The sequence below is a fragment of the Nicotiana tomentosiformis genome, chromosome 7 (genome assembly GCF_000390325.3).
Source record: "Nicotiana tomentosiformis chromosome 7, ASM39032v3, whole genome shotgun sequence".
Taxonomy (NCBI): Eukaryota; Viridiplantae; Streptophyta; class Magnoliopsida; order Solanales; family Solanaceae; genus Nicotiana; species Nicotiana tomentosiformis.
Window position 1 is genome coordinate 113,068,693 of NC_090818.1, and position 16,454 is coordinate 113,085,146.

General features: G+C 36.2%; 2 protein-coding genes across 2 annotated transcripts; one reads left to right on the top strand and one right to left on the bottom strand.

The window, feature by feature from the left end:
* Positions 1 to 1,399: 1,399 nt before the first annotated feature.
* LOC104105001 (cation/H(+) antiporter 20) lies at positions 1,400 to 9,616 on the bottom strand. Its single transcript, XM_009613231.4, has 6 exons — positions 9,393 to 9,616; positions 8,178 to 8,539; positions 6,384 to 7,041; positions 3,664 to 4,234; positions 2,860 to 3,097; positions 1,400 to 1,942 (listed from the first exon to the last, which is right to left on the bottom strand). Exons 1-6 carry the CDS (start codon positions 9,570 to 9,572, stop codon positions 1,597 to 1,599), a joined length of 2,355 nt encoding a protein of 784 aa, XP_009611526.1. The 5' UTR covers positions 9,573 to 9,616; the 3' UTR covers positions 1,400 to 1,596.
* Positions 9,617 to 14,024: 4,408 nt separating this feature from the next.
* On the top strand, positions 14,025 to 16,222 carry LOC138896224 (uncharacterized). The gene is made up of 4 exons (XM_070181011.1): positions 14,025 to 14,190; positions 14,967 to 15,517; positions 15,590 to 15,727; positions 15,827 to 16,222. Exons 1-4 carry the CDS (start codon positions 14,025 to 14,027, stop codon positions 16,220 to 16,222), a joined length of 1,251 nt encoding a protein of 416 aa, XP_070037112.1.
* The last annotated feature ends 232 nt before the right edge of the window (positions 16,223 to 16,454 follow it).

Consider the following 16,454-nt stretch of genomic DNA (forward strand, 5'->3'; position numbering starts at 1 on the left):
TTTCATAAAAATTGGTGCGGGGTGGGTTGCGGTTTAGTTCTACACAGAGATGGTTTACCTTTTCGGCTTCATATCCATTATAAGTGAACGTGAATTTCTGGGTTTACGAAGGCATACTAGAATTCTGAAATGGTTCTCTTTGGTCTTTGTTGGAGATTCTAGTAGAAAATCCGAAGTGAAAAATATTATAAATAGGTAAGTGTCCATAATTAATAAGAGGAATTAGATACATGAAAAATAAAAAATACAACATATAATAGGTTTTAATTACACTATTACACTTTCTACTCCATGTCTCAAAACCGTATGTCGCTTTCTAAGAGGGTTCAAAACCTTTGGAGGTCGCCAGTTGGCTCTCGAATCGGGCTTAAAGCCCTAATTTTCATAGTCATAACGTGCAAGGGCCAATGCATTTCCCTTCTCTCTCTACTTCTTTCAGATTTTTCTTTTTTGAACTGGTTTGGTTTTTGAGATTCTATTAACCTTGGTTTCTTTGTTTTAGCAGTTTAATTTCTATATTTTGAAGTTTTTGTGGTTTTCTTTTTGTATTTATGGGTATATTTCATGTATTTGTCAATGCCTTGAGTTCATTTCGTGTAATATTCTTTAGAGATTTAGAGGATGTTTAATTTCTGTCGTCATTTGGGAAGTATCTTATCAAAGTACCAAACTCAAGTTTCATGACTTCTCATAATCAAACTAATTGCGAAGAAATGCCAACAATTACCATTGCATTCTTCTCAAGAATTTAATTAATTTAGATTCTTTAAAATCTGATTTAGCCTAAAGATTTGAAATTTTGGACTTTCATCCAAATCATCGTGATGTTATTTGAATTCAATTGACTCATTTCCAAGTTTTTGACATCAAAAAAAATAATATGATGAATTTAGTATGGATGCTTCTAAGAATCAGCTTGCGAGCTAGTTACATTATTGATGCGCTATGTAGATGAAAGGTTCTCAGGTCTAAACAGGGTTTTTGATCTTTCAAAATGATTGGTTTTGACAAAGAACCATTATAAAAATATTTCAAAATTTAAAAACTTGCCGAGTACAGTTGTAATAATATATTTGTTTGCATTTTAAATCGTAAAATTGTATTTGGTTGGCCTCTTTGCGTGTTTTTTTTTTAATCTCCTCAGTGGTAGAAGAAGTGGAGGGAAGGGGGTAAAATGGGTTGGGGCTAAGGTGACATGTCACGTGGTATCCACCTCAACAAAATATCAGTGTCACATGAGATTGAACGTCCACGTTGGATATTTCTAATGGAAGAGGGGTATATTTGAGCCACTTGCATAACGGCAAAGGTATTTTTAGGCAGAAAATATAACAGAGGATAATACTTTTAGCACAACAGAAGGACAATTTAACCCTTTTCCCTTGTCAAAAATCAAGAATTTCAACAAAGATTGAGATAATTCATTTATTCATTCTACACGTGGAGACAACAATACATAAATGTAAAACAACTATTTGACGATTTTCTTCAATTCAACAGTTAAATACTAACATTTGATAATCCCTTCTAATTACCAAATGAGTCACACGATCTTATAAATAGGTAAACACTTGGTACAAGTAAACTTTTACCATTTTAACATTGGCTAGCCACTTTTGAGTTCATATCCTTACTATTTTCACAGCCAAAAGCTTGTTGTTGAATCATTAGGACAGAGCTTTTTATCTCTTTGCCAGAGGAAGCCAATAGATTAGCCATTGGCCCCAATTCTGAATGCTGATCAGTTAATGGGTTCTCAGACAGTTTTGCCATTATGTATTGTGGGAACATGCCTTTTCCTACTATTATCAGCTCAAATTCCCCACTTTTCCCTATTGCCAATACTTGTTCCACCAATTCATCACTTGCTTCTTTTTCAGCATATACAGTTTGTTTATCCCACCTCATCTTGAAATCTGCAATAGTAGTGTCGTCCAAAGTCCTGTTTGGAAAAATGACACCAATACATTATAGAATTTAGTACAACAACAACATACCCAACGTGATTCCATAAATGGGGTCAGAGGAGGGTTGAGTGGATGCAAATTAACCTTACATCTACCCTATGTGAGATAGAGATGTTGTTTTCGGTAGATCCTCGGCTCAAGAAAAGCATTTTCAAAACAGGTTTAAAAAATACAATAGCAAAGAAGTTATGATAAAAATAATGAAATAAGGAAAAGTATTGATTGCAGAAATAGTAAGATAACCAAAGATCCATAACCAGTTTGATGTTTATAATTAGTTATTTTGATTTGTCAAAACTCATATTTATTATGATACCAAAGATGGTGGTGTGCTAATGATCTACTGAAATCTTGATTAATTTCTGAAGTTTAACTGCGAAATTTTACATGTAGCAACATAAGAAAATATATACTTCTCTACAATTTATAGTATTACATTTATGCATTATTGTGCTTGATTTTGCATATTTTGATCTTGGTGTCAAGTTAAATTCTAAGTACTCAGTTATTATGATAAGAGCATTGTATGAGATTAGTATCTTAAAAAATAATATTATTGCTACAACATAATATGTTAAAGTTTACTAATAGTGTAAAGAATAAATTGCTAATATATATCAATTTAACTCATGATAATACATACTGTAGTACTTAATAGGCAAGGATTTAAGTTCTACCATGACATTGGACAGTTTTTTTACATTAAAGTTTAATTTAACTTGTGATAATTGGTTCTTTGCGATTTTGACCAGGTTAATTATAAAATACAGTTATCATAGAAATTTGATTGCAGTTATCTTATAACTTGAAATTATATAAATATTTTTTACGCCATTAATATCGCATGCATTAAACCATTAGATTATACTAGAAATGCATAAATAGGATTTACCTTTCAGCTACATCAAAATTACTCCCAATATGTTGGATGAATCTTACTAATGTAACCCTAACAGCTGGATGTTCAACCATTCTGCTACCAAATTCCATAGCCTTTCGACAATCAGCTCCACCAAAAAACACAATGCAAACTCTCATGGAATTCACTTCTAGTCCACGATCAACCAGCACCGCCACTGCGCACGGCGCTTGTCTCGTCACCCTCTCATTCACCGTTCTCCATCCATGCCCTGCATATGAACGTATTTAAGTAATTGTCGTTACGTAAGATCATAATGAAAATATAATTTTTGTTTTTCTTTTACCATATTGAGATTTTTCCCCCAAAACACGATAGTTGTAGGGGCGTCAAATTTAGCCTTTGAAAATATACTTCACCTAATTCACCAAGAATTGGACCAATTTGGCTTGGTATATATTTATGGGCTTTTTATAGAAACTATTTACATTCGGTAGCCCCAAAAAGTATATAGAATTTGTATAATTTTTGTATATAACATACATAATATATATATATACAAAAATAATATACACTTTTCGGCTATTATTTTAAGAGCAGTTATACAGTATCATTTTCCCTATATTTATTAGCAAGTCATTTTGGACATAGCAATCTAAAAGTTGGGTCTATTTGGACGGCATATGTAGCCAAATTGATCTAGTAAAAACTTATCAAAACATTAAAATAATTTTCACTTTAATGTTTGATTTGTTTGATAAAATCATGTTAAAATTTATTACTAACTGATTTGGTAATTCAAAAGAACATATGTAGACCAATTTTTGACATGCATACCTGCATGAATCTCCATTTCTTCTCCCCCCTCCATTTGCCAATATTTATGAAATGGCAAAATAATAATTTCAGCTTGTTTCTTCTTCGCAACATGAATAATATCCTCGTGCAAATTTGGCAAAGCTGAGATAGCCATTGTAGGTCGGACCTTGACCCGACCTAATTGACTATACGCCTCGAACGCCGTGGTCACTTGATCGGTCGTGTCGTCGTCTCGCCGGAGTACCCGACTGATGAACGGAAAACCATTCTTTCGGGCACGTTGAACCATCAGGATCGAGGAGAGTCGATCGCTGAATTCGACGAGCTGCATTACGTAAAGTTTGGTAATTGAAGAATTATTATTTTTGTTAGATCTTAGTGATTCAATGAGGGTTATAAGTGAACGTGCATCTCTAGGGCCACGAATACATGCTAGAATTCTGAGATTGTTTTCTTTGGTTTTTGGTGTTTTTTCTAGTTGAATTTGGTGTATTGATGGTTTGTGAATAGCCATTACTGCTGGAGTTGTAATGAAGGTTGTAAAGAGTGCCATAACCACCAGTATTGCAAACGTCTCATCGTCCAAAACCTAATGGAGACAGCCAAAGAAATAAATTAGTTCATAAATAATTGATCGTCACATACATGTCAAAAATATTAATTACGTAGTGAATCTTTTGGCAAATGACTAATTGTTGGCCATCAACCTCGAGATTGCACGTATATCTTTACTAGGGTCAAAGCTAAAATAAAGCGATAAAGATCTCGGATTCAACCTAGGGAATAAGAAAAAAGTTCTTTACAAAAATAGCCAGCCATATTCGTTATTTACTTTTCCAAGCTGATATACATAAATTATACTTGTACATGAATTATTTATATATTATATATGCATCGGCTATTTTAAGTTTAAGCGGTTGGGTGAACGACTATTTAGGTTAATTCTTCTAAGAAAAATCCTGAAATAGAGTGCTCCCCCGTTAATGGATCTTAAGCGGTGTAAATCTGAATTAGTCGAGATACCAATACGAATATATCTAACAACAGATCAGAAACTAGAAAAAAAAATACTCTCCGCTAATATCAGCGTTGCTCTTGTTCCTCCTAGAGTATACTGTACGTCTCATTGATTTCAAAAACTTATAGTATGGAATTTCAGCTAAAGGAATCTTCTACTCCTCTCTCTTCGGAAAAACAATTGACACTAGTCTGTTTTACAAGGAAAGACAACTTTCTACATCCGGAATCAATTTGACTTGGACTTAGTTCTCATTTTGCCGTTTAATTTCATGACCGTATAAATGTTATAACATGTTTAAAATTATAAATTTTAAAATTTTTATAGCTATACAAATGTCATGACATATTGTACAAAATATTTCAAAAATCTTCTTTTTTCTTGAAATTTCTTGTCCGATCAAACTATATATGTCATACAGTAATTTAAAACAGAGTAAATTTTTAAAAGAATTTCTGGAAATGAGTAAGGATTTTTCTAGATTAAATCCTTTCCTGGATTTCCTACTAACTAGGTACTTAGTGACAATCATTTTCAAGTACATCACCATTGGATATTGAACAATGAGAAGTGATCATTAAGTTTGGACTCAAGAAATTCTTTCTTGGAAATGCCTCTCTTTCTCTGAAGGGAATATTCAGAACTCTACACCCTAATATTGAGAAATAAACAGTAACACTGTCGGCATATTTGAAAGGGTAAAATATATGGAGACTGACTAGGATCGTACGCAGTCACAAAAAATCTAGTAGTGTAAAGGACACGTTTACCATGTTATCTTATCATCTGACTTCTGTTGGCACTTGCAAGTTTTATAATGGAAGAAAAATCAATGCTAGTCCACTCAATATAATGGGTTGACTCTCAGACTTTAAGTGGGATCCGAGGTTACAAGTAATCACGTCGCCAAATAATTAAGATCATGATCAAGAAGTGACACAACTAATAAATACGTGCACCATCAAAGAGTGCGGTAGAATGACTATATTATTACTGGGTTAGTTTGGTCGGATATATTAGGAAAAATAATATATGTATTAGTTTTGATACGGTATTATTAGTCCCTTATTTGATAGTATTTTTCAACCTATGTGTAACTATACACGTGGCGTATGTAGGAATTTTTGTAAGCGGTGTCAATATTTGAAAAGGTGAAAAAATGAATAAATTACTGTAACGGCAAGCGGTGTCGTTTTTTATATTTATACCCAATATTTTAATTTTATTTATTATTTATATGTATCGATTACAGAAAAAAATTCGACAAAGTAGCGTTTCGTGATACCGCTTCAAGCAAGGTGCCTACGCCCATTCAGTACTATTCCTATACATAGCAACCATGAGGCATTAGCACTACCAAATTTTTTAATACATGGCTTAACATGTATAAAGATAAAATTGCCCTTTCAAAACTTTTAATACGCTAAACCAAACAGTCGATAAGAAATAATTTCAGCATAACTAATCAAAACATAACTAATCCCATCATTATTAATGCACCCTATTCAGTACTATTATTAAACGCCCTACCAAACCCCTAAGTTTCTTCATTTCTTTATCAAAGATTTGAGGTTCAAGTATTGGGAAGGCTGTGCTAGAAGCGGTAATACCGCTATAGTAGATTATTTTTAGAAATCCAGATTAATCAGATTAGTAATTTCGAACGCCCAATGCTTGAAAGGAAAAAGAATTAATAACAAATGCATATAGTTAAACTTACCTTTTTCTCTTTGCCAATATTAAGAACGATGAGCTCCACCAATCCTTTTGTATTCATCAAAACTCCAAGTGCTAAGGCTTCCCTTGCTGGTATATTATATAACATGCCCACAAAAAATGTTCCCAAAACCTTCCCTACGCAAGCTGTGGACACAACAAGCACAACAAGTCCCCAAGATCCAAGACTATGAATTTTGGTTATATCAGTTTTTATTCCACTTGAAGCAAAATAAAGTGGCAATAATAATCCAGAAACAAAATCTTCAATTCTCAAGATTAACCTTCCTCCAAAATCTCCACTTTTTGGAATAGTTAGTCCAAATATAAATGCTCCAAATATTGCATGTATACCTATAAGATCAGTCATAAAACCAAACAACATTACTCCAGCTAGGGTTAAACATATGAAAGTTTCCTCCACAATATGGTGACCACATGAAGCTTTTCTAGCCATCCAAATCATTATTGGCCTAACAATTGTGAACATAAAAACCACAAATCCAATTCCAGATAAAAGAACCCAGAGGGAGATTAAAGGACTATGATGTGCTTTTCCTCCTCCAGCTAGAGCAACTGCAAGAGCAAGTAAGATCCATGCTGCAACATCATTGAATGCAGCTGCAGCCATGGCTATTTCACCTACTTGTGTAGTAAGTAACCTGTTGAGACATAATATAATTAAAATAATTAATAGCGTGCACTATTCCCTAACAGTTTAAGATTTCAGATGAGATGATGTTCACACAATTTAACATAGTATCACATATGTGAGGCAGGGGTGGAGTTACGTGAAGGTTAGGGGTTTAATCAAATCCCGTTTGTCAGAAAATTAAACCACGCAAATTACGCGACATATCAAATATTTACATTGTATTTATCATTTGTACCTATACTTTTAAAAAATTTATCATTCGTAACTATATTTGAATTTTATAGCAAATCTATGAAATAAGAGATTAATTGTTTTGAATTGAAACAAGAGAGCAACAAGCTCTCGTAGCTTAGTTGGTTAGAGAGGCCACTTAGTTAGTGGAGGTCTTGAATTCAACTCCCAACAAGAATATTTTATTTTTCTGTATTTCTATATTTCGCCTTAGTTGTATCATTTGTATACATTCTGTATATAGTCGATACAAGTTGTATCCTTTGTATATACCCTTTTATTTCGCCTTGGTTACAGTTGATATATAATGTATTTGTTGCACGGATGAATACAATTGCGCGAACAAATACAGTTGATACACGTTGTATTCGTTGCGCATTCGTTGCGCGTTTGAATACAAGTGATACAAGTTAGTAACAATTAAAGCTACGAATGGTAATCAGACAAACTATAGTTATTGTGCTCTAAACAATAGTAGTTTATGAAAATTCCTCAAAATATTTTTAGTGGTCTGTTGGAAAAAATAGCCTTTAAGCCTAGTACACCCATAAGGAGTGCTAGTTAATTAGCCAGCCCATTAGGCTGTCTAACCCTAACCCTAAGTGCAGTCTATATAAATACCATTATGGGTGTTTGGAGACTGACTAACAACCTTAATCAAGGGATAATTAAGTTGTGGAAACAGGGAGTCCACGCTACGTGAGGATTCTCAACGATGTGCTTCCACTAAGGAGTCTCCTAACTAATTTTTATAACATGGTCTATAATGCAAGGTCACAAGTTTAAATTCCGATAATTTGATATACATTTTTTTGAATCCCTTGGCATAAATTTTTGACTCTGCTACACGTGAAGGACATAATATAATCTTTTAGGTGGGATGATTACACAGTTCAATATATATAACCTTACCTTAGTTCTGCGAGGATTCGAGCAAGAACAGGGAAGGCCGTGATTGAAAGTGAAACTCCGATGAATAAGAAAAATTCTCCATATCCAACTCTGTCAACCCCTTTGATTACTTTTCTTAGAAGAAAAGCAACTCCAATGCCAAAAACAAAGGGCAGAGAAATTCCTGCAAATGCTATACCAGCAGCTCTTTTTCCACTTTTACGTATGGTTTTCAAGTCCAATTCTAGGCCAACGAGGAACAAGAAGAATAAGAGCCCTATGCTTGCTACAGATTCAAGAATCGGAGTGCTCCATATTGGAAAAATCCAGCGCGCGAAGGCTTCGTTCCTACCAAAAGCTGATGGTCCAAGCATTATCCCAGCCTGAAATTACAGAAATTGAAACGTTATCTTTTGGAATTTAGTGATTATATGCCAAGTCTCAACCAAGAATATTGCAGTTATGAAAAAATGCACGATACCTAAAACTCAAACCCAGCGGCGGAAGCAGAATTTTTATCTAGGGAATTCAATTAGTAAAAAAAGAAAACACGTGAAGAAGTCAATGTATTCAACATCTAATATATGCACATGAAAACAATTTGATCTTATATACACAATATGTAATTTTTCGAGCAAAGGGGTTTGGCTAAAAATCCTTCCGCCCATCTAGCTCCACCCCTGCTGGAATAGTGAAAGAATTATGTTATTTTTGCTTTATTCATGGGATATTAAGCTATATATAATGACAGTACAAAAATATTTAACCCTGAAGCTATAACAGGTCATTACTTTATTTTTTAATTTATCCTATCAAACTTGCTATGACTAAAGTTATCATTTGTTGTAGGTCTATCTACTTAATTTGATGGTGATAAAAAAATTATACTCCGATCCATCTCTTTCTTGTTACGTGAACACTCTTTTCCACCTAATAGTCTTGTTCCGAAAAGTATGACACGATATTTTATATTTGAAAACTCTTGAACTTTATAAGTTTTCATTTTAACCTTAATAATATGTCTTATAGTCATATAGATGATAGTATAACATGTTTAAGAATTAAGACCACATGCAAGTCTTAAAAGGTACTTTTGCCATATGCACAAAGTGTTTCTTTTTTTCTTAAATTCTATACCTCCATATAAAATAGAAATATATACTGTTAGCGCACAGAACTTAAGTGAAGTATTATTTCTTGAATTTAATGCAGGGCTAAGGTGGTGGAGGAACTTACAAGGATTTCGGCGACGACTTTGGGTTGCCGGAGGGGCTTGAGGAGGAAAGTAAGGCAGCGACTGAGGAAGACAACTAAGGTGGTTTGAATGATTAGCAATGGGAAAGCATAGTGCAAAGGATTTTCTCCTTGCCATATTCCATCTGAAGATGTTTTAATGGAGGATACGTTAAAACCCATTATGGGAATGTGGCTTCCTAAGTTCAAGTTTTGGTTATTGAAACTGAAGGCTAGTGACAGGGGATTATATAGTGGAACGCACAGCTTTCATCCAAATGAATTAATGTTGTGCTAGAACTGAACCAAAGATATTGTTCGCTTTCGCTTAAAACATGATGCGATTGTTTGACCGAAAAAATTAGGTGTCATCTGGAAGCTAGTAAAGCAAACCTTGGACGACGATAAATCAGACAACAAAAGAGAAATATTAATATACCAAAAGAGACATAAATATTTAACGTGGTTCGGGCAATTGACTATGTCCACGGGCGGAAATGAGCAATCCACTATAATAAAAGAGAGTACAAAATATCGAGAAACCTCACGAAGAGGCAAACATAAGTGACACACTAACACTTGTTCAGTAAAGTTCTCCTCCTAAGTATAACTCTCAAACCCCATATGGCTATATTGTGGATGCTGCTGAATGAGAAGGAAGGATCTTCAATTTATAAAAGTTCAAACCTTTTCCTACAAGAAAAAGGACTAGCCAAGCATGGAAGAACTATAATTTCCTTCTACAAAAAGGAAAACCCAATTGTGGTAAATATATTGTCATTTCCTTCAAGAAATAGGAAAACCAAATATGGTAAAAAAATCAGGACAACTCCTATAACAGTGATATTGTTTGCTTTCGGTTGAACTCACACAGTTTTTTCAAAATGTTTTATACCATTAAGAATGTATATTCTTGCACCTTATATTTAATTTCACATTCTTTTCGGCTACTGACATTAATCTTTTTGACAATATTGCGAATCTAATAATTTTGTCCAATTTTTAGTAATAATTATTTCCTTTGGTTGGTGGCTTGTACAAGCAATATACTTTAGTGATATATCATTGTCACACGAGTTATAAATAATAATTTTATATCACTTCTCTCAATAACTTAAATTAATATTTTATAAGTAATAAATATTTATGCAATTGTGCCATGGCATTTAGGGGGATTTAATTGTTACACGTGTTATATTTAGTTAATTTCATCGTTCAAACAATATGCAGAATATTTTATGTTGTGCCAAAATAATAAAAAGAAAACATGACAAATCAGGAAAATGCATGGGGGCATAGTCTTACCCTTCTTCATACACAGGAGCAGATTTATAGGATGTTATGGGGCACGTGAACCCATGATCTTTTCGTAAAATTAAATATTTTATGTATATATTTTCTAAACTTAGTATCATATTAATTGTTGGTACCCCTGTTCTAAGATGGCTAAATGGTACACTTAGTTAAAGGTTGAGTTATTTAGCGAAAGGAATAAGGATCAATGCTCACTTAATATATTTTTAGTGCATCCATGTACTAGAGATTCTAGATCCGCCTCTTTTAATATAGTTTAGAATTAAATAATTTCTTCTGTATTTTTTTACTTTCAACCGAGGAGTATCACCTTACCTAAACGGCCTTAAAATTTCAGAATGTATGGCTCATCTATCTCATCCTTTGATTGTTGCATAGGCTCGTAAGAATCGATTCTCGTATCTCCTTTAGAATATAATGTCGAAAAGTGTTTGGAATGAGGACCAATGCGCTCAAACTAAAAATACAACTTATTATTGATTTCTCTTCTTGACAAAAACTATAGAATCAACTAAAATTGCATTTGCAATGTCTTTGGTTGACTCTAGTACCACTTCATCAACATCGGCATCATCAAACATCATTTGGTTCTATGGTTGACATTCAACTCTTAACTCCTCCGTTGGAATGTCAATTTATTCTTATAGTTCAAACTCTTCTTGGTTACTATCCATAAAATTGGCTTGTCGAGCATTAAAAGCTTTCAACCAGTTAATTCAATTGAGCCTCCAGATTGTGAATAATTGTCTCTTGCATTTGTATATATAGTTGTTTCTCATCATTTTCCTACAAAAGACATTTTAACATATCCCTGATCTTGTTCATGTCAGCATCTGCCACTTTATTGTTCCTATTAACTTTAAGAGAAAAAGTAAAATCATCTTATAAGGAATTTAGTAAGAATAAAAAATATAAGCACAACCATATAAATGACCATTTTTATCATCACATATCACAGGCATTTCACACAAAAGAATGAGCCACAAACTAAATTGATAGTTTCCAAAAATAGCATCAAAATTTGATTACACTCAACTCCAGTTCCATAAAGGATAAGTAGTTGGTGCAAATATATCCAGCTAAAGAGTCTAGAGTTGAATCCCACAGAGAACTAACGCTCAGCTATAACTATTCAATATCACTAAGAAAACAAGTTCAAATACTTTTTAAGTTATAAAGATTAAGATTTTTGTTTCAAATTATTTAACTATAAATATTAAAAAGCAGTAAAAAGTATCAACTAAAGAGAAATAAGTTGTATTCAAGGGTAAAAAACTTAGGATAATGATTTCTCCAATTATCAGGTTGTATGCCTAACATGTTCGCTATAATCTCGTTTAGTTATTCTCCACTGATCGTGAGTTCTCTCGTTATCGCAATTATCTTTGAATCAAAAGCAGTAATTTTTTAGATTATTCTCTCCAACTAATTTTAACTTTGATGACTCATAAAGATCGTGTCAAAACTTCGCTATCTCTAATCCCACTTCTAAATTTAAGCAATTAACTTTTAACTATACAAGTGTGATATTGTTCAGTAATAACCTAATAATGTATCTCTCTAAAGCAATACAAGATATAACGATGCAATTAATCGAGGGGTCTTTAACTAACCACAAACAAAATATAGTTGAACAAGAAGATCTACTCATAAACCAAACAAGAACTAATGGAAGAAATGCGAAACTCGTCGCCGAATTCCATTGGCCTGTAGGTACTCACGATAGCCCTCGCCTTGACAGACCTCACTGTTTTTCAGCCACACTCTGCACGAAATTACTTCTTTCGTTTTACTTTCATCTAACTCACTTCCTACGCACAATAAACATGTAATTAACATTTGCAATATTAAATTTTTAACATAAGAAAATAAACTGCAATCACAAAACAAATATGAAGAACAAAGAAATTTTACTAATAAATTATGAGCTCGATTCTTCTCTCCAAATTGCTCTCCGTGATTCGAGGGCTGGAACGTAGGATAATGCGGACCTTCTTGGGATATATTTTATCTCCATGAGAGGATATTGTAGATCTTTTTGAAATATTTATTGTGGTGAGCACCCTCCACTTCCAACCAAGAGGTTATGAGTTCGAGTTACCCCAAGAGCAAGGTGGGGAATTCTTGGAGGGAGGGAGCCGAGGGTCTATCGGAAACAGCATCTCTACTCCAGGGTAGGGGTAAGGTCTGCGTACACACTACCCTCCCCAGACACCACTAGTGGGATTATACTGAGTTGTTGTTGTATTGTCAAGAAGTTTCGGCCACATCTTGATGTCTATAGAATTTTCGAGATGCCATATATATATAAATTAGATAAAGTTAAATTTGAATATGGTTCTAAAGATATGTGATATAATTTGATACAAACTGTATAGAGAAATAGTAATATCTATGTTCTTGACTATGAGAATGAGAATAGTGAGCAAGAAAATGAATAAGATAAAGTAAAATGAGCACAAGGGGATATCATTCAATATGGGAAGTTATCTTTTGTTACAGTGTGTAAGATTGCCTTATACTTACAAGGATTCTTCATTTTATAGTAGAGGGATCCTACTTTATTCACAATAAAAAAAAAACATATAGTGGAGAACCAATGATGAATTGTCTTTTCCTCGATTCCCGCCAAGATTCTCTCCCTTAGTGCGGTTGTAACGACTCTTGTCTGCGAGCTCGATACTGGCTCGAACTCGTTATTGGGTCGAGCCCTCTGCTTTGGCTTGAGTTCGACCTTCGGGGTGGGTGTAGCGCATTTACGACCACTCTCACGTTGCCTTGCGGATCGACTTGGTCGTGGGCTCGATAATAATATCGAGCCGACTCCCCGATCAGTCTTTGGAACTTGATGCTCGTTTGTACTGTCTTCGGGACTCATCCCAAAATTTCACTCCGGTTGCTTACCATTCGGACTCGATCGAACGTAGGAAGGCCGAAATCTATTTCGACCGTATACATATAGTCCCTTCGTTTCTCAGGAAGGATGTGGTGAGAATCGATATGCTTTTCGACTGTTCGATCAGGTTATAAGCTGACATTTTCACAGGGCTCGATCATGACGTATGTGATAGTTGTCCCATCGATTTAGTCTTTCAAGGTATTTAATACATGTCAGACGGTGGTTGGCCACCGCTGATACTGAATCGTCACGATGTAAGCCTATAAATAACCCCTCCATATAACATTTACCACTTTTACGTCTTCACTCTTCCAAATTTTTCTACCCTCTCTCTCTCTATTTCGCCGCTTGCAGAGCCATCCACACCAGCGTTTGGTATCATCAACTTTTAATCTTCCTTTGGCTTTCTTTCTCTCATATCAATGGCCAAAACTTCGAAAACTGTACCTCAGAAGGAGAAAGCTTCTTCTTCACGGCCGTTCGGCGACAAGGCGTCGGTGGAGCCGCCTACCTATGAGTATGTTCCCGGCTCGTGTACTCTGAAGATCGATTTTAAGGTCGAGAATCCTTCATCTGTTCCCGGTCGATGTGAGCATGTGTCGATGTACATGTGCTCGATAACGGAGGGTCATATCGAGGCTGTGAGGAAAGACTGTAACTGGGGTTCCGAGGTTGTGTTGTAGATTCCCTCTCCCGAAGAGAGCGTCATCACTCATGTGGAGGGGTTTTTAAGTGTTTACACTTATCCCTTCACGCTGGGTCCCGTCGACCCGGTGATCATTGATTTTTCCAAAATATATCAGGTCACCCTTGGTCAAATTCATCCCTCTCTATGGCGTATAATAACCTTACTTTGCTTCTTCTCCAACAAGGCCGGGGAGCTGGATTTTTCCCTGAATCACCTCATACGATTGTATCAGCCTCAAATCTTTCGAGGACTAATCAGGCTTCATCGTCGGGCATCGAAGGCTTTGATGTCGAGCATCGACTAAGACAAGGATCGGGGTTGGATGGGCCGTTATATCTGAGTGAGGACTCGTGACCTCATTCCGGAAGAAAAGATATCATTCCCCGAAGAATGGAATTTGACCGTAAGTGGTTTTCATAAGACGTTGCTTTTTGTATCCTTTTCGATTTTATCTGATGTCTTTCTCCGATATACAGCTGCCCCTTGGATGCCACAAGTGGTACCCGACCTCGAGGATTGGGTTCGGAAGTTAGCCTCGACTTCCTCTTATGCTGAACGCGCTTGGCGTGATTTGGCAAAAGGTAGATGGGAGGCCAAGAATCATGGTAAGGGTTACTTCTCTTGTTCTTTGAAATGTTTTTTATGCTCCATTCGTTACCGATTTCCTTTCATGCAGGTGCAACCAAGGATGCCATTTTGAGGCCTTCGAGTGGTGAGGAAGGAACCAAGTTCCCGGTCCCGGAACCGGGGAAAGATAAGAAGCAAAAAGCTATCTCTCGGTCAGAGGACCCCAAGCCCAAAACTCGAAGGGTGAGGAGGAAGGCAATCGCTCTTTCTATGGACTCGGTCCAACGACTGAGAGAAGAAGAAGAAGAAGAAAAAGAAAAAGATGATGCCTCAGCTTTGGTGATCCGATATATGAAAGCTATCGAGGTCGCGAGAGCTTCTGAGCCGATGGCGGCTGTACCGGTCGGGGTTGGTTCCGGAATCCCGAGTCTTGATCAGAGCATCCCAAGCGATGGGACTATGACAGTGGGTCATTTGCCTTCTCTTCCAACCTTTTTTGAGGAGGCGTTAAAGGAAGCTCGAGAATTGAAGACCCCCGATATGGGCGGAGGCTCTAGTGTAGGAGACCCTTGTCAGGATTGCTTTACTGGAGTCGATGATGCCTCCGACATTGGTGACGTTTCTCTTCTCCTGGAAGAGGTCCAACGTTTCATTTCTCGGGTAATGATTTTACTGTACTTGGTTTCTTCATTCTTTTCCAAACTTGACTGGTGTTTTTTCCCTACTGTGCAGGCCATTAGCAGGTTTCGAGTCGACCTCAGCCAGTGTGAGGTCGAGCTTCAGAAGGTCTCGGGGGAGAGAGATGCCCTGCAGCTTCTTTCCATCCAAAAGGACGAGGCTATAAAGGACCTCCAAGCAGATTTGGCTAAGGCTCGTGAAGAAGAGGCCGAACTAGATAAGCAGGTAAGCCTCGTTCTGTTAGAGTATGGGTTTGACTCAACTGTGGAAGTCAACCCTTCGTTATCTCAGCTGCAGCAAAAGGTTGAAAAGATCGGGTTACTTCGGGAAGAAGTCGATCAAATCAAGGTTGAAGGTAACCGGTGGAAGGAGACTATCGACCGCCTGGCTGCAGAAAAAGAAACTATCTTGGCCAAATTATTATCGGCCGATGTTCGGCTTCGAAGCGTCAAGCAAAAGGGTTTGGCTCAGGCTAAGAGGATCGATGAGCTTGAAACACAGCTTGTTGAGGCCAAGACGGAGGTTGAGTCGTCGAAAGGCATGGCGGACAAGTCCATTGCCTTGTATCGGGCTGATGTCGAGGCTGCTCAGATGGAGGCACGAGAGGCGGCGGATACTGCCGACACTCGAGCACATTGGGTTGCCGAACTTGCTAAGTGTCGGTCTTGTAGGGAGACCCTCAAGTAGATACACGCTTGAGGTTTCAACCTTGCTGAATAGATAAAAAAGCTAAAAAGCTCGAAGTTGAAGCTGAAGCCTTGGCTTCTAATGGTGTAGAGTTATCTGTAGTTTGTCCAAATACCTCTGCATCCTTTCTTCTCGAACCTCGAAAGTTTTGTTCACTTGGTTTACTACTAACAAAGAGTCACATTTGGCTTCGATGACTTCTGCTCCCAAGCTTTTAGCTAGCTCGAGACCT